Source organism: Protopterus annectens, chromosome 16.part0 (assembly GCF_019279795.1).
Source record: "Protopterus annectens isolate FY-2018-M chromosome 16.part0, PAN1.0, whole genome shotgun sequence".
Classification (NCBI taxonomy): domain Eukaryota; kingdom Metazoa; phylum Chordata; order Ceratodontiformes; family Protopteridae; genus Protopterus; species Protopterus annectens.
In genome coordinates, this window is record NC_056750.1 from 395,673,552 (window position 1) to 395,693,247 (window position 19,696).

Sequence of the window (19,696 nt, forward strand, 5' to 3'; positions counted from 1 at the left end):
GTTAACAAAATATGTTCAACTATGTAAGAATAAACACACAGCCTGCAAAAAAGAAACACTGTCAAATACATTTACCAAAAATTAATTAAAAATGAAAATAATTTAGATGATTTAACAGACAACTGATCAGACTTTCCTCAAACACACTTTGATTCAGAAACCTGGTTTAAGAAAATAAGTAAACATAATTGAAATAACTTACTTCGATGTTTATCAATCATTTTCTATAAAATTGTGAATATTTGGCAGCATTCCTCAGCAAACCTATACAAAAGAGACTGGAGTAAGAACAGCAGCTGTTGAAGATGTGGAATACATAAAGAAGGCTTCTGCCATTTAATGTATGCAGACTGGGAAGCGTACTTATTTTTTCATGGTTAAGGAATGCGTGAGCTTTTAGAAATATCCCTTTGAAAGAATTTCATTGATTACTGGCGTGTTTTTCTTTTGTTTATTTATTACTATATAGTACAAAAGTAGAATACAATCTATAACTTAAAAAAAATGTCAATGTGAACCACTTTTCAATCTTTGTTAAACTTAATAAAAAAGTATATTTAAAAAAGTTTGCACTTTGAGCAATTAAAATATAAGGACACTGCAAAGGGGCAACTGTATCTCAGCAGACATTGTGGGGTCATAGGTTCATAGGAGGTTACTAGATTATCGGTCCAAGACCCATTTGAAGCATAGCCTTAGCTATTAACGTTCCATCTCCAAAATGAGGAGCAGTAGCCATCATAATGTGGAACAAATAGTCAAAATGTGGAACACATACTAATGGCTTACTCATAACTTCAGCTAGGAAAGTCATAAGGTGGTAAAAATGTGCTGGTTTTACATATAAAAAAGATGTTTAAATGAATTAATAGGATTCATTACTATTTACCACGGATAGCTGTTAAAAAAATTCTTAACACCGAATGTGTGACAAACCCTTTCAATGCGGAACTTTGAGGAACATGAACTTTTTAAGACCCCAAATGAGGTACGGTCCTCGTAATGAGGTACACTTGAGAAGTAGGAGCATAGCCAAGTTTACCCCAAATGTATCAAAATATTGCTGACGGGTGTAATACTCCAAAGAATTATATGGTTCCGATACAGGCTAGTGCGCATCAAGCGTTCGCAGACTGTCTCTGTCCATTAGAGACATAGGTGCCACACCAGGGCTACTTCACTTGACTGAGCCGACGTTCTTGGACTTTTTTCAAGAATGGTCAAAATACTAGTCTGTGTATTAAGAGTGGAATCAAAATGTCTATTTACCGTTAAAATAAGAATGTTATTCATATTGTAAATGTATTACTAACTTTTACCAGTAATGACCATCTGGTTTTCTGTTGACTTACCGTTTGTAGAAGCAGATTACATATATCTAACGAAGAAATGAATACCCTCTACTGGCTGAAGAAGGCAGAGTATATGCAAGCCCTTTATTCACCTTCTAATACAAATGTTTAACTTAACGGCTAACACAAATAAAAATACATTACAAAGTAAGGTGTTTGTGAAGATTAGGGCTTTAGCAGTGGCTTGAATTGACTCCCGTTTCCCAAAAGATTTTATCAACTCTGTCCTGGACAATGCGTTCCCCACGCTAATATAAACACCCTACAGAGTCCTATACTTTGTGTGGAAAGGGGAGCCAAGTGAGGTGAGTCCTAATCCTGGTATTCACACTCGGTAATGCTATCATTTTATTAAAACTTCCGTAAACCAAAGCTGGTTGAAAGTTGAACAAGCACTGCACAAGCAGATCTAAAGTGTGCTTAACACACACACGTGTGTATCTGTGCGAGTTTAATCACCAGTTCGCCACTGACATCATAAATATGCAGACACGACGTATTTTGCTCATACCCCACACTTAGACATGCACTTAAGTAGAACTTTATTCTGTATGAGCATTCTTTGCACAGAGATTGTCAGCAGTGCCATTCCTCTGACCTGCTCCTCGTTTTGCAGAACGTCCTTGATTTAGTGTCACGTTTTTTCCCTGCCTTGATTACTGAGGATTGCATCCAGTCAACAATATCAAACTTATAGTTTCAGACTTCTTTTTGTTAAATATGTGTTTTGAGGCCAACTATGTTAGCTTCCTGCAATATTAAAGTAAGAACATGCTTGATTTCCCGGGATGAGCACAATGATATTGGCGGTGGGGTGTTCATCGCAGCCCTGGGAACGCACATACTGCCTGAATGTAGGTTTTGGAACTGGGTGAAACGCATGAATAACGACTACCGGGTGTGGTCCCTGTTTAGGGCCTAAATACACAGGTGTCATAATATGACTGTGGTCATGTGTGTTAAGAATATTTGGATTTACAGATGCATGCCTAGCATTTTAACTGAAGATTAGTGAGAAAAGCGGAAGATTAATGCTAAGTCCGAAGTTGCTCTCTCAGAGGAATGTTAAGTCCATAGCTCGTTTGCTTGGGAGAATTCCCTTTCATCCAAGGTACCCTACAACATATACGCAGCAAGGATGGGGGCTGGGAGGGGGGACGCTATTAATTTGAAAGAGCGATTTTCACAATTCGCTGCTGTCTCTAGAGAATTACACTAATTTTCTCACTTTCGGGACACTGCAACAGAGACTTTATTAGCCCCGGTGTTATCCAAAATCAGCATTCCTACACTGCCCTCTGTAAAGCCAATACAAGTTTTTTTATAAGCGATGCGCCTGTATATTATATACATGTCTGCAATGTAGCCATGCAAACTGTTTGGACTCTACAATGCGTATCACTTGGAAATACTGAGGCTTTTTCGGGGCATACTATATCCAAGACTGTCTAAATGTAATGCTCCCAACAACAAGCACGTATGCTCACAACAAGGAGTGCTACTTTAAAACAGTGTATTCAACAGTTTTAGATTGATTAACTGAAAATGTTGCGTGCATTTATTAACTAATGGGGGCAACATTTTAAGAGATGTGCCTTTTTATCCGAGGTGAGCTGAGTAGGAATATGTGTACAAATTGGATTTGTCTGGCTACAACACTGACGCATGGAGTCCAATTTAAGAATACGCTATAAAGAACTGAATCTTTCCTGGAGCTGTGTATACACACACACACACACACACACACGTGTGTGTGTGTGTGTGTGTGTGTGTAACACAATATAATTCTGTGAGAATCAGCCCTTACTTATCCACCATTTAAGTCAAATAAAAACAAGGATGGTAAGTGCTTACATTTTGGTGCACTTAGTTGCAAGTATTTAAGAAAGCAACGGCTGCTAGCCTGGGGAAAACACAGTGTGCAGTGCGGATGTCACTCAAGTTTCCCTACTTTAAAACAGACAGAAAGACACTAACTGCGGTTCTATTACCGCACGTCCCACTTTGCGAGGGACAGTCCCTGTTTGGGCAATTGTGTCCTGCAAAAAAACTTGAAAAAATGGCAAATGTCCTGAGATTTTAGGACAAAAATATTTCTTATATTTTATATAATAGTTTATGTAATAGTTGCATAAAACAGTTATTCTGTATCTGAAGCACCTAAATATTATAAGAAACAGAATAAGCAACTAAAATGCTACAAGAATAAACTTTTATTTAGGCAAAAAAAAATGAAGCTCTGTCCTTTGTACTGGCCGTGGGTATGTTTCGCCTTGCAAAATCTGACGTTTGTACCAAAAATGTCCCACTTCGGGCATTTGAAAAGGTGGCAATCCTAGGTTCTAAAGAAGTTGTGTAGCAATATTAAAACAGCCATTTGGTTCAATTCGCTTTTGTATAACTTAAACAAGTATGATAACGAACCAGAGAAGAGCGCGGTGGAGTGGATCTTAGAATCCTTTTAAAATAGAAATATTTTAAACTCTCCTTGTATATTGAATTCTATAACTGCAAAGAATAAATATGATTAGTAGTGTCCTAGCCGACACACAGTAATGTCCTGCTAAGTTGCTAACTCCATTTTGTGCTGAGAATGACTGGCTTCTGGACATCAGCAATGTGAAATATAATCCCAGTAAAGCTGAAGTGGGAAATGCCAGAAAGTGGACGGAACAAACCAGAACCGCATTCCTTTTGGGTGACTGGAGTAACACTGAGATCTAATAAATTGCAAACCGGGTTGTTGTGATGCCTTAACTAATAATGAAAAACAACTTGGTTTATTCTAAGGTGCGTGCCTGCTGTGTGTGTGTGGGGGCGAGTAAAACAGCTATTCTGGGTTTTTAAAGTACTCAGTTGTCTTTTTAGTCGCATTTCTTAAGTTCTGCATCTTATGGGAGTAGCTACTAGCTCAAACTACCTCACAGATGGTCACGTTTCTCCCTGCCCCTTTCACAACACATACAGACTTTTGTTTTTCTGCTCCAAGTAATAGCTTTACTACCAGTATTTTATTACGTGCATTGTAGTGTACTCAATCAAATTACTGGGATAATGCACTAGAAGCGGGATATATAAGCAAGAGGCATTTAGGGTGTATGAGAAGCATTGCATTCCAAATGTGTCTTCCAGCCAGGAATACTGAAATTTCAGTTCGTCTCTTTCGTATCACCAACCTTTTGCTATCCTGCTTAAAATAAATAAAAAATAATTTCGCATTGCCAATAGGATATACCCTCAAATAATAGCATCAACATACATTTTAATTTTAATGGAAATGAGTATAGCTGCTCTTATTAAAAAAGCACATTTTAATAAGATACAAATTAATGAGCTGTGAAACAAAATAAAACAATTGATGCAAAAACGAATAAGTCATGTCTTTTCACAAGTGCCTCTTTTAGTACCATTATAGTGCTCTGATCTCGAGTCTCTTTGAGATTGTTTACTAGTTACTACAGGTGTGCTGCACTTAGAGTAGATACCTGTCCACCGAAACTACAAGAAAAGATAAACACACCCTAGGTAGGTTGTATGCCTTATCAATAGGGCGGAAATAATCTCTAACATGGTAATAAGAGGTGTCTTTATCATACAAATATATAAGCGTGCTGTCCAGATGGATAAACAGTTTAAAGTTCCTTTACAAAGCCGTATCGTTTGCCAATGAGTTACAGTGGAAGCTTTACATATCCTTGGCATTTGCATATATGTAGGTATTTGTTCTGACAGTCTTAAAATGGACAGACATATTTTTAAAATAGTTGCAACTGAATTACATTTTGCATTTGCAAACGTTACACATTCTACCCCGGTAATCACATTTATATATAAAAAATAAATGAATGACTGAAATAATTGTATTGAGACTATTTATTTTACCTTAGACCGTTTTACGAACCAGTACAAAAATATAAGCACAATTGCATTTAGCTATATTTCTTAGATCCAGAAATGCATAAAAATTAACAATGGAATAGTGCAACGTTTTTTTTTTCTTTATTGCTTTAAATCATAAGTACCTAGCTCACCAGAATTCAGAATGGATAAAGAGTCGAACTGACAGTGTTATTCATGGCATTATGCATATATCAATAAAATCAGTGTGTCCATCTCTCACATTTATTAATGTAATATAGTCTAACAATACCTCTGATTGTATGCTAGGTGTCCTTGGTTATATTATTCTTTAACTGGGCTCCTATAATGTGTATAAATTCACATCTCACACACTGCGATAAATACAGCAAAATGAAAAATGACTTTAGACATCTGCGTGTGACACTGTCGCAAGAATAACTTATTTCACTATAGTATGTGTGACGTCAAAGTTATCACAGATGTCGTGCGGCCGGCGTAATTTTATCAGTTAATAAAAGAAAGGAGAAACTAAAATATAGTTTAAAATTGTGTGCTAAGCAGTCACCTGCCACCGTATTGCATTCAGATTACAGAACCGACCGTATGAAGCTGCACTCTCTGTGTTTAAGGACAGAAACAAGTTTTAGTTACTTGGCGATGGTAGGTGAGTTTTTTCATTTGCCATTATTATGTACTCAGCCCGTCTCTTCGTATCACCAGTGCACGGTTGTGCTGTCTAACACTACCCTAATGAACCATGACTAGTCCGGATAAACTTGTCCACAGTTCAAAACTGGATGAAAGCGTTTGTGTTTGGAAACTGTAAAGCCGGATACAACTTGTGGCATCTTACTTGAAACAGAGACGAGAAGTAAGTTTGTCCCGAACGGGCACATATAATTGGGTCAGCAGTTACACAATCCACCATACAATGCGCATGTCTGTGAGATATAAAATATGAAAATGTAAATATGAAAGGACAACAAATTACCAAGAAGCATACCTAAGTGCTACCAAACTATCTCAGAAAATACTTCAACACAACAAGGAACAATTGTTTGTTCTTCTAGGAGTTACGCTGGGCACCAGTTTGGTTAAGTTACGGTCACATTTAGGTGGACTGAGTAAGAGTCTCTTTACAGTTACATGTTATTGAATTCTCAAGTGCATTGATTATGCACAGACACACACACACACACACGCGCGCGCGCGCATACACACTCTCCTAAAATAATGCTAATAACAGTAATGAGGAATGTATCTATAATTTGAATATTGCTTTAGTATAAAACGAAAGGAATGTCATTGCATTGTACAGAAAAAAATGCAGGGAATAGACACTGTTAAGAGGCTATACTGAAGAAACAATATATGAATGTGTTGGTGTAAGACATTTTGTTTTAAATAATGTATTTTCCTTAATGTATTCTAAGACGAATAAATGCAACCAATAAACTTTATTTTTGGGAAATTGTACGTGTGATTGATAAAAGCTTGGCACAAGGCACAGTTCTTTGAAACTGCAAACGGATAACCATGCACTGGAGAGGGGCACCCTATCATTACCACATATCCCATCGCCATATCCCTTTCAGTGTACTAGACCATCTTTACATCCCAGGTAGACTATTTTTAAATTTATATTTTATACTGGTCAGCTGTCCCTAAATATTAATGAGTTTAGCTTAACACCCCCCTTCCTTCCTAAAATCAGTGAAAGCTTTAAGAAAAACCTGATTATAATCATAAAATAATGCTATTTATTGCAGTTAAAGAACTTTTTTTTAACTCAGAAAATGCACGTTAATTCATGGACTCTTATTTTGACTACTGTCTGAATAAATTATACTAATAATTATATATTTTGAGACCCTCGCCCCTGAATTTTTTTGCCTTTATCCTCGATTCTGGTACTGAGAGTTGTCTGAGAAGTATTAATATTATATTCGTGGCAGCATGCAATAATATACATTTAGGCGAAATGTCTATTAACAGGGGAGTGTCGTTATCTGGGCATTCCCGTTTTTTAGATGCACTATTTGTTGTGAACATGTTTCTTTATGTTGCTTGCAGTGAGTGGTCTGTGCGTCTCATTCCGTATTTAGATGACTGCAGTCATTTTTAAAGCACTTATGTGTTTATTTGGTTAATCGTAGGCATGAAGCTCAACTTCTTTCCTCAAGAGTCAGTTATAAAAGTAAAGGGACAATGACGGGGGATACAAAACATGGAGAATTCTTAACTATTACCCTAAATCACATTTAAAAAGTTAATAGACCAACAGGGTTTACTCCAACATGCATTTTCTAAACAATAAAAAGTAACTCTAATATCTGGTCTTATTGACTGGCTGAAATCCTTAACGATTAACCAGAAAATTAAGTATTTGACAAGGGAAAGGGCAACAACATGCGGCAAGATTAGGAACGTTATGCAAAGTCATGGATAATTCAGAGTGCCTTGGGGCTAGATGAGTGTGGGGGGTTGTGTCCGTCCACGAATAATGGAAGCTTATACTTTTGTCAGGTGAGCAATATGATATACAATTTATTTTCACTTGTTTCCCCTGGTCACGGGCATTTCACGACTGATCCATTATTCAATCAAGGGCACGGCTTTTAGTTTGTGTTTGCTAGGTTGAAAGGAGTCACTATCTATGTGATATTATTTGCTGTTACTTTACTGCAAAGTAAACTTCTCCATGTGGTTTACTCTACATAATTTATGTGCATGTACTTTTGAATTGCATCACATTATTATTATGTAAGCTATCGTTACACCAAATGGGTTTAATAGTTCATAGTATTTAGATTTGTTGTAGTTGCCCATATTTAGTGTATTATTTTGTTGTTACTCATTGTTTGTCATTTGCCCGAGGCCTTGGTTATCCTAAAACTGGGGCCATAAATCAAATACAGTAAACGCACGAAATAACTGGATACTCTGAAGCTGTAATATTACACATACCTCTCAACCTGTTAGCCTGAGAAATCAGGACAAAGCCTGAAATAATGGAGGGACAAAGGCCCCCAAAATAGGGACAGATTTTAAGTATTGCTCTTATAAACTCAGAAAGTAGCTAGAATAGCAGGGTTCGTGTTAAAATGCATTTTCTAAAGGATAAGAAGTCAGAAACTCAAATGTATAGCATTATTTAGTGATTTAATTCCTCAGATCATCCCAGTGATTTGCCAGAAAACCATAAATTTTATGAGAAACAGATCGAAATTTTGAGGCTAAAATCTGGACATTCTGCGAACACCTTGACAGTTGACAGGTATGGATATTATTGAAATCGAATAAAGTCCATTTGCAGGTAAAGTAAGTTCTATTTATAAGTTTAAAAAGAAATATAAGTAAAATTTGCCTCTCAACTGCCCTGGTTTTCAGGGATGCCATTGATTTGACTCAAATTTGAGCTCTGTTCCTCCTAATCCCTCCTAAAACTGGTGATCTTTGTTGAAAAGATGGAGAATTACATTTAATAAATAATGATAATGATTAGAGTTATATACTTATTTTACTTCAGAGAATGTATATTAATTCACATTCCTCTATTCTGTCAATGTCTTATGTTAACATTACTAATATTTTTAAAATGTCCCTGATTACTTTGTCTCTGATTTGTAGGGAATGTTGTGCCTATTAGCTGCCGCACTACTCACTTGTTAGATCACTTTGTACAGTCCTTTCCACCTTTTAAAAAACTCAACCTCTGAGAATAGAGCAGCAGTTCCTACCCACTCTGAGAAAAGAAGACCAATAGTAATTTCCCGCAGAAGTCATACTTAGCGGTCAGGACTGTAAAAACCCTCCATGATTGGCTGGCTGCTTTGGCTGCTGGGTGGGGTCCTTTCCTGGGAGGCATCTGAAATGAGTAAATAGGAAACAAGGTGAGTAGTTTCACGTGGTGTGGTGCGAAGCAGGCAGTGCTCCTGAGCGGGTAGATGCTATTAGCTGTCCATCTAGTGCCCACGTTGTTCCAAAGGTCTTACAGTAGGAGAACGGCGGCTCTATACTACTGGACTGACGCCTTCGAATAGTGCTGGATAAGCCAGGGAGCACTTCTATCTTTGTTAGGATTTGCAAAAACATTATCTTCTGTGATTTGCTCCAGCAAATGCCACTGTATACCCTGAAGTCGCCATTTGGAACAAAGTTGCGGCTTTGCTAAGCGTGCTACACTGGACGGTCAGTGCAGGTAACACGAGTAGGGGGTAATAATCTGAAACCGCTCATACCACACTACAAATATTTTGCGGAAAAAAAAGCTATGTTTTGTGACGTCCTTAACTGTTATATAATACAGAGAAGATGACTCCTGCAACAATTAAGTGTAAATGCATACTGTAGGTAGTAAGAACCTCGGGCAAAGTCATTGCAGGTTTGAGTACTTGACCATCATTTATAGAAAGCAATGAATGAACACCTTCTATGACAGTTTAGAGGGCTTTGTTTCCCAAACTAATATTAGATGAATTGCTTACTTATATATGTACACAGGCAAGAAAATTGGACAAATCTGCCAAGTTTATGGCATTGAGGTGGGAAGTCACATTCCAGACTGCAGTAAATGACAATATGATTGCAAAAACAAAGGAACAGAAGTCATTGATTAGAAATTATTTTCAGCTACACTTTTGGTTCTTGAATTATATTTTATGTCGTTTCGTGTATTGTAGAACGAAAATCCCTACGTACTTCATTTTTATTTCAGATCGATTCTGGTCAGAGTGGTTTAAAGAAGCTCGATAGTCCCTAATAGATGGCAATACTATGCTATCAACGCTGAAAACACAGAATTGTTTTGGTCTCCTCTAGGTACTTCTATAGTTCACTGCTTCTTTTTAAACAATATAAAGCCATCCAAGAAATTTAATGTTATTGCAATTTAGGACTGAGCACATGCTTAACTTGACAACTATAGCAAAAGCATGTTAAGAAATGAAAGTTCTCATCCTGGAAAAAATACTTAACGTGACACATTTTTCAACTATGTAGACATACTTCACAGTTAATTGATTTTAAAATATATATATTTCAAAACCAAGTTCCACGTTTTATATCTCACAGAGTTCATCTGCCTTTATTAATATTTGCATGTATTTACCTGTAACTGAAGTGTTCTGTTTATTGGCGTCATTTTTTTTTTCAGATAAAAATGGACAATTCTTATTGAACCTTAATAAGCACAGACACCTTTATCTAATGCATTTTTTTATTTAAATCTATGTGTTGCAGAATTGTAGTTGTTTCTTCTTTTTATCTCATACTGAGACGCACGAGAGTAATAATGATAGTGAGTTTTCTGAAATACTTTAAGGAAAGTTGGAAAACGTATTCCTTTAATAGATGACCCGCAAAAAAACATAGACGATCAGTAACCCTTTACTAATTCTACCAACAAAGACGGGTTATCATCCGAAACAAAAAACACGATTTAATTGTCAGCAAACACAGGAAGCGCATTTTTAAAATAATGCTTGCATCAGCTGGTTAGCCTGAACGGCTGTATCATATGTAAATCTTTCCACCATCGAACATTAAAAACTATAGTAAAGGCCTTTATAGGTCACACTACAGTCATAATGAGAATCTTTTTATTTTTTATTTTTAGAATGCAGTGTTTTCAAGCAGTAGATCTTATATAGTCACTGACATAGTTCAGTTATTTAATGATTCTGCACCATTAAACAAATATAATTTATGACGAAAATCAATACGTTATAGTGGCTATAAATCATGCGCTTTGCCTAAATCATAACACCTGAGAGATGTGACTGTATTACATAATAAAATACCCATTCTGTCTGTCTGTTTAGCTGATTATATACATTCTATTATTCACAGATGGAGCTGAATAATGTGTCGTATTGAGAAGTCTAATAAATACATTGTTATTGTTGTTATTTTGATGGGAGTTCGAAAACTACCACACTATTAAAATGTTACTTATTGTTGTTTGACGCTGTGCGTATCTCTCAACTTTTCATCTTTAAAATGTGGAACATTATCTCACCTGACCTTATAATGTGAAAAAAATGGGCAAAATGTAGAACACTTACTAACAGCTTCGACAGGGAACCTCATATCATTGATAACGTGTTATTTCACACTTACAAAAATATGCTTTTGTGAATGAATAGGATTTAATGTTATTTTCCATAAATATTTGCTAAAATTTTAATAATGAATAAGTTGCAAACCCTTTCGGCGTGTAACATATACATTTTAAATAAAATGAGGAAAGTTCATCTGAGGTACAGTTTAGACAACGCATTACATAAAGGAACAAGGTATACAGGCAAACTAAACGGAGTGTATTCCCTTTACTGCTAATGGAGACTGAAAGGTCATCTTCACTAGGATAATTTTAATTTGCTTTGCGACTATTAAATTGACAGGAAGTTACTTACTATTTTTGAACACACTTGTTATCCATTAAACAAAGCTTCCCTGCCAGGCTGACTGCACTTACTGTAATTATGACTTTTATCAGATGTTTTCTTGCGTTGATCTTTCTTTAGAGATGTAATTTAGGGTCATACTTAACTTATTACTGAAGTAGTGCAATAATCTATTAGACAAGTGTCTCGTGCTTTCTGAAGATGCCCGCGTGGTGGATCAGCTAGTATTGATAGGAGCACATGCGACCTTGTCCAAAAAAAAAAAAAAATCACATTTTTGATTCTATTTTATTTTGTTAATTTTGTGCGCTGCATTTCAATTCTGAATTGTTACTGTCCATGTTAAAGGTTTTCTTGTGCTCGTTTGTAATGTCATATTACCCGACATCGCAGCAGTTCTTCCAGTGCAAAGTCACTTCCACATAAAACACGCTGCACCTAGAGTGGTGCTGAGCTTGCATGTAATACAAATTGTATTTGTTCTCATTTCGGCATGTTGCAGTCTGCATAGCTATGGCTGACAGATATGCACTATGTATAAAACTGAAGGAATAAAAGAAGGGAATGACAAGATACCGGTAGTTTCGGGTGCAGTGCGCAAAAGGAAAAAATGACAGCCTGGAAGTGTTTGTGTAATTTTCTTTTTATGCTGTTTCAGAGTAAAAAAAAATTGAGACGTAACACATCCCAAACCCAGAACTACGACTTAGCTTTCATTCATTTTGTAAACTATAGGACATACTTTATTTTCTGAGTTATACAGTAGCGCCTGTTGAAGTACCCTTCATAAATGGAAGCAACTGGTTCAGTAAGTCTGTATGTCCAACTGGTAGTGCATGGGGCTTAATCGCCCAACACCAGCATTAGTTATTTTTGTTCAGCTTAACTGCTAGCGTGTGTGTGTGTGTGTGTGTGTGTGTGTGTGTGTGTGACTGTGACCAGGTTCTGCTATGCTCAGCTCACCGTTAAGTCATTTTGCAGTTAAATTTAAATGAATAAATTCTAAATATCCAAAGAGGAGGATGAGAAAAAAACATTTAAATAATATTCCAGGTGAGATTTCTTTTCATTGCTCTTAACCTTTGCAGCCTTAAAGGTACCCTTTGGCTAGCACTGAACAGAAGAGCAGTCTGGATGCTGTTAATGCTCGGTTACAAGAGCTAGTCTCGTTTTGTAAGTAGGAGGTAAATGTCCATAGCCTTGCCTTGTAAAAGGAAGGTGGTAGCGTTTCAAATCCAGCTGCTGAACTTAATCTGTCAGCTGTCATCTACTGCCATCTCCACAGGGATCTGAATTGGAATTGTACGTTGCATATTTTGTTAGTAGTATCGCCACTGCTGTGACTTAGCCTTGATATTTGTTAGTTTCGTTTAATTTCTTTCCTTTCTCTTGCATGCCATAGGTGCGCAGTTCAAGGTGATGGACTACACGTACGACGACGACCTGGATGAACTGTGTCCGGTTTGTGGGGACAAAGTCTCTGGCTATCACTACGGACTGCTTACCTGTGAGAGTTGTAAGGTAGGAGCTCAGAGCTGAGCAGAGCTATGCAGGGGTGTAGCTAGCACTCCTGTTACTTGGCCATGCTCGTCGTATAACCTTTGCAGTGATTCAGTGAATGTTAAAAATTGTCACTTCAATTATGAAGAGATTTGAATGTGAGCACACACTGCAGCTCAGTGTGCTACAAGGGCAGACATTAGAAATATTAGTGTCTTAGTTTAGTATATAAAACAGCCGGGGTTTTAAAGCTACTGTTTTCATCTATGCGGACAAACGAAGGAGCATATATTATTAGTATAAACGAAGCAAATCCTGAGGATTGAGTTTAACTGCCTTACCCCGAACAGAAGGGAAAAAGAGGGAAAGCCACAACAAAATATTTAAGTGGAGAGAGAGGGAGAGAACCACAACAAGATATATTCACTGTGCCTTTTACCACTAATGTTATGAACTGGAATCGAGCTTCACACGCTGTGGAATATTCTAATTATTCTCAAGGCACACTTTTGAGCTTTTCAACATGTAATGCTGTCACAGTGGCACGTTTACTATTAAATGGCGTGCCTGTCTGGTGTTTATTTACTTTTCTGAAGCAATTGCTTTCTTTTTTCGAGGTCCACAGGTTAAACTAATGACTTTACAAGGCTCTTTACGAGCCCAGCCGTGCAACCCAACCCGGTTTTGTCCCAGAGGTCCTTGGAAGCTTACATGATGGGGCATGTTAATAAGGAAGTAGTTAAGGTGTGTGTGTGTGTGTGTGTGTGTGTGTGTGTGTGTGTGTGTGTGTGTGTGTGTGTGCCTCTTGGGTAGGGTTGTTTGTTTGGGATTAATTTACCTACTGTCGACCTCTGTCAGTCAGAGACACGGAGGCCAAACCGGGGGTGAATTTGCGATTTTCCATCCAGTGATCAAGGTGGTGCGGATATGCTTAAGTTTAATGTTTGTGTTGCAATTAAATATGTTATAACCGATTATTACTTTGTGTCAATAATACGCGACTAGGTATACGCTGTTATGGTCGAGGACAATTAACATTTCAGGGCAGATGAGCACACGCACGCGCGACCTTCACGCGCGTACATATGAGCACCACTAATCAGAATCTGAAGCAAAATGCTGTGAAATCTTTAATTTTATTTGTTAACTGGTATATTGAGCACATGTATTAGGAGTCTTTCACAGCAGCTAAAATCAAAGCACAGCTAGTTGAAAAAGCAATAATTCTGACACATACATCTCAACTGCCTAGATTTTTGCAGAATGTACAGATTTATGCCTCCCATGTTTGGTCTGCCCCTGTGAAATTTGTGGTTTTCTGGATTTTTGTGGCAAATCATTGAGGACTGAATTAAAAAATAATGACCGGCATTTGAGTTTTGGACTTCATATACTTCAGAAAATGTATGGTAACACAAGACGTTTTATTCTAGCAACTTTCTAAGTTTATAAAAAATCAGTATTTAAGATTTGTCGCTATTTTGGGGCTTTGTCCTCCCATTAGTTTTGGCTTTCTACAGATTTTTTTTTTGTGCTAAGGGTCTGGGAGCTATGGTCACATCTGATGTAAATAATATGTTTTTATATCTTTCATTCCTGAGTACACAACACACAGACACAGAAGTGACATGATGCACAAAGAAGACTGGCAGCTTACATACATACATGGATGGATGCACACAGGCACAACAGACACATGTATGGAGGGATGCACACAGACAGACAGACACACTGACACAGTGAAATAAGTGCACAAAATGATTGTACAGACATTTATAGAGACCACAGTAACACATTGCTACAATAATTACATTCCTCTCCTGTGTCTCTGATTTTTCAGGGTATCTGCAATTTTGCTTAAAAAATTTGCTTTGACCCTCCTGAAATTTGTGATTTTTTGAGAGAACAGTAAGAGTTACAGTGATTAACCAACATCAGATGTTGCACTTACCTCTTATTCTTCACAAAAATGCCAACAGTTATTCTATAATTTTTTCTATGCAAATAATTGCACTTGTGTTCCTAATTGTGAACCCTTGTCTATGGTTAGTAAACATGGCTGATTATTTGAGTGATTGGCATGTCTTCTTTTTGGCTTCATTTCTTCTAAAAAAGATGGATTGAAATGTTGAGTGGATGTGCTGTTACATGGGAAGAATATGAGTAATGAGCTGTTTTAAAAGTAGCATTTTCTTTCTTTGATGGCAAATTGATCACATTGATTAATTTTGGTAGAAACATTGCTATTAGTAAATATCTTCATATGATCAGGCATATAAATCAACCAAAATTAGCTTGTGTAATAAGATTGTAAAGAAACTGAATCTTATGTTAAGGAGGTCTTTTTGTTTTATGTGCCCTTAATAGCTATAAGCATCTTTTTACTGTTAGGCATTGTCTTCATGGGGAATGCGAAGGTGTCTTTGGACAGGTTAAAATGCTGCTGAATTTTGCCAATACTTTGACTGTTTTACATTACTATTTAATATCTTTTGTAGTGTAAGTACATTTAGAGTTTTTGTGTGTGTTTGTGTGTGTGTTGTGCCACTGGTAGTTGTAGAATAAGGGTCTCATAGAAAACCAGTTAAACACGGGTTGTTTTGATTCTTTATATAGAGTAATTGCAGCGTGCAGTGCAGTAAAAGTCATGGTGTAATGCATTTACTACTTAGGATAGCTGCTGTATATGAATAGCTTAGTAACCCCCTAGTCTGATGTTCATTATTCACTCTAACTTGTCTTATTGCTAAGCTCATTTCATGTTTTGTCATACATTCTTGAACTTCATTGCTCCTGCATCCCACATCATCTTTGGTAATAGTTTGTTGAAAATATTCTGATTCTGCTCATGAAGGCATTCTGCCCCAAATCTCTTCAGCATCTGCCAAGTTTCATACTTTGATCTTCCATTCTTTCTAAAACTGTAATCCCTTCTTTAACTTCACTTTTATATAACAACTATGAAAGTTTGGTATTGTTTTTTGTCTCCAATTTTCCAATATGTGTTTGTAGAAGAAACATACTTTCATTTCCCTCAAAAGATACATTCAATATGTGGCATAAAGTTTTTACGTGACAGAAGACTATCTCTTTCTTGAAATCTGAAGTGACACAGTCTAAGTAACAGAAAGTAAATGGTGACTGAACCTACTGGATGAATTATGGAAAATTATAGGATTCAAATACAAGCAGCAGTACTAATACCATGGAATGCATAGTTTCCTGTATGAGAACTATGAATATTGTTAGTCTTTTTTGTTTATAAACTAGAAAGCTCGATTTTAGAAGTGAATTCTTGGGAATGACCCAGTACAAAAAATATACTTATTCTCAATAATTTATGCTCACTGGTCATTATAATTCCTTTAAACATATTTAGACGTATTTCATAGAAAGTCTCTTAGTTTCATATCGTTTGAAACAAGCTGATGTTCTGGTTATTGGTCTGAAATAGGTACAAGGTCTTCACATTTGCTTAAATATGTGTTCCATGCCCATCTGAACCAGTCCCGTGGACTGACTCCATCACTTCTTGTGTCCTGTCCTGACCGCTTGACTGTAACTGAATGCTTTCCCAACAAGCTGGCATCTAATTGGAACTCAAGGAGGCACTTCATTACTCCCACCCTCGTCTAAGGGACTGCTATTCTTCATTGCAAAGATACAGTGGAGGTATGGTATGCATGTAGTGTGAAGTGTAAGTATCCCCTTACTGCCCTACAGATTTGTAATGCTTTCTGCACCACTGCTTAACACCATATTTCTGCTTTATAGATACACAGAGTAATACGTGCCACTCCACAACTGCAGATGCCAACCTTAAGCTACCTTTCTTTGACAGATGCTTTTTCTCTAAAAGTTCTTCAGTGTTCTCACTTCTTTTCTGTCAGGTGACAGTCAAGATGGCCAACCGACATGTCTTAATTTGGACCAGATGATGACTGACTGTCAGTCTTTTCCTCAAGTCCTACAATTCTGTACACCTTCAAGCAGTTACATTTTATTGCTATGCACTTGTGCTATTTTTGCAGGTAATAAAGTGCACAACATGTTTGTCCTCAGATGTGTTGAAGGGGGCTGGTTTGGATGAATTGCTGAACTAAAATATTAGGCATTGTCAAACCTCACTCTGATGGACCTCCTGCATATCTGCAAAACAAACAGCACCAGAGTTACCTGTTCGAAAGAATTAAACCTTGCCTGTGATATAAATAGGACCTGCTGGAGAGTCAGGTATATATCCCTGAGACCCCCCTCTTTTCTGGAACAGGCTCTGCATACATGAGGAGCAATGTTTCTCCCTAACCCAGTTCAAGTGTTATTTGGACAATTGGATGAGGAAGAGGAAATTCTCTAATGGACACAGTCAACCTGTAAATGCTTCATCTCGCAGGCCCCTACTTGTAAATGTTTCACCTTTTAAGCTCTTGCTTACACTTATCAAGGGTACTAGAACTTGCCAGTGATTTGGAATGCATGACTGTGCTTAAAAAGGCCCTTGTGGTCATTAGCCTACTAAACACCTATGAACCTATAATATTTCCTGAGCATGGGTTGCTAGTTTGGTAGGAAACAAAACATTGTAGAGAGTTTGCAACTTCAGGGATTCCTTTACTAAATTTTAAGTAAACATTACAGCGTGTTGGTAATGTAGCAAATATTTATCTAGCTGAATTAAATTTAATGTAATTTTCCATTTACTTGTTTACTGATTTATTTTTGCTAGGTAAGTGGGTTATTCTTGAGTTTTAGTTATACTGTTTGTTAATTCTTGTTTGTTAATTCTGTAAGTGAATTGGTCCTGAAATTTAGTGATTTTATTTTTTGTTAACTAAGTAAGCGAGTTGGTTCTGAGATTTAGAGATTTATTTTAATTATTGACTTGTTAAGTGAGTTGGTCTTGAGACTTTTTTCTGTCACAGGTTAAGCCTACGTGGCATAGACAATACAGTAAAAACATCAAGTAGTGATTTAAAACACAAAATGTTACAATAATCAAGGAAAGACAAAAGAGAAAACATATTAATTAAACATTAATAAAATAATGTATCACTAACTACTACACAAAAATCATTAGTAAAGAGTATTAGCTGTATTTATAATGCATATAACTGTGACATCACAGATGGAATAATCACACAACAATAGTAAACCACATTAGTTGATATAAAAGTGGATTAGCAAAACAAATGTCCATTTATAGTACAGTAAGGTAAAGATGGTGATAGTTTATACAGCTGAAATTGTACATATGTTCACAATTCTCAATATTTAGGAATTGATTAATGTATTGTCTTTGGAAATAAAGAACTGAACACTGAGATTACTTTGGAGCCATTGAACTTTTGCAGTTGATTGAAAGGGTTTATATCACAAGATCGAAAGCATAAAATATCGAATGCAAGAACATCGAACTTCAAACCTCAAAACCCGATAACCTGAAAAGCTGAGAACATTGAAAATGGAACCTCCAAATAGCAGCGGTTGGCCATTAGGGTTAGGGTTAGGGTTTTAACCTCATCTGAGACATTACACAGGCATATATTGTCCCTAGTACTCCTGGAGCAGTACGATAAGCAACAGCAGCCATGTTGCTATTCGGTCACAGCTAAGCACACTGGGAGCATATGTGGAAGGCTTACTTTTATACAGTGTACTTACAACACATACTAATACTTTTATGGTGTGTAATGAGAACACATCCTAATATGTGTATGACTTCTTTGTATACTAGCACATCTTTACTGGTTCTGGTGCTATACAACCGTAGTTTGTACCATATGTTATGCATATGCATTATTTCACAGTGACGTAAGGGTGTCTGTGTTCAGGAAAGCCAACTATGAGCGTCCAGGGTTTCTGTTTTCAATGTTCTCAGCTTTTGAAGATGTCAGGTTTCGAGGTTAGAAGGTCGATGTTCTTGCATTCAATATTTTATGCTTTCGATCTTGTGATATAAACCCGAATGAAATCATCATCTTGTTTTCTTAAAGCATTTTTTCTTCTTTTTCAAATAGAAATGTATCTTTCAGCACTGTCTTGATTTTTTAAAAGATTCAGCTTGTCAAATGTTATCTAGATGTTATTCCAGGAAAAGGAAACTGGGTATATTTTAAATCATTTTTTTTGTGTTGTGGAAAGAGAGAAGGGTGGCTAAAAATGTCCTGTAGCTGTATCTTCCCTTAAGGAATAATACGGGTTCCTGGATATTAGCTTAGGCTTAGGTGAAGGGTAGTATGTCTCATTTATACGTTTACACATTTGTGAGCTGAATAGAAAGGTTGCCCTTTCTGTAACTGGTAGCCATTTTTGTTTTTCATTGCATTTCAGAATGATGTTCATTAGAAGGAGAAAGATTGACCAATCACATCATTTTATTGTCTGCATTTTGATGGATTTGCTATTTTTGGAGGAAATGAATGAAGTGGTATGAAGGTCATATTCAATTATTGGGAGGAGTACATTTATGGCAATTGCTTGTCTAACTTCAGCTTTTAGTAGGTGAAAAAAATTGTATCTGTATTTAGTTGCTTCAGCAATTGGTCATTTTGAAGTTCTATTTGAGAATAGAACACC

At 36.7% G+C, this 19,696-nt stretch overlaps 1 protein-coding gene across 2 annotated transcripts in view; it reads left to right on the forward strand.

The window, feature by feature from the left end:
- LOC122791088 (nuclear receptor subfamily 5 group A member 2-like) overlaps window positions 1-19,696 on the forward strand; it is a 643,734-nt gene that overhangs the window by 173,283 nt on the left and 450,755 nt on the right. Inside the window, exons 1-2 of one of the 2 annotated variants that reach the window (XM_044058885.1) lie at window positions 9,135-9,414; window positions 13,023-13,141. In XM_044058885.1, the coding sequence (XP_043914820.1) occupies window positions 13,040-13,141 (102 nt within the window). In that variant the 5' untranslated portion in view covers window positions 9,135-9,414; window positions 13,023-13,039. Of the gene's footprint in view, window positions 1-9,134; window positions 9,415-13,022; window positions 13,142-19,696 lie in introns of those variants that run through there. The other variant, XM_044058884.1, reaches the window with a different exon arrangement.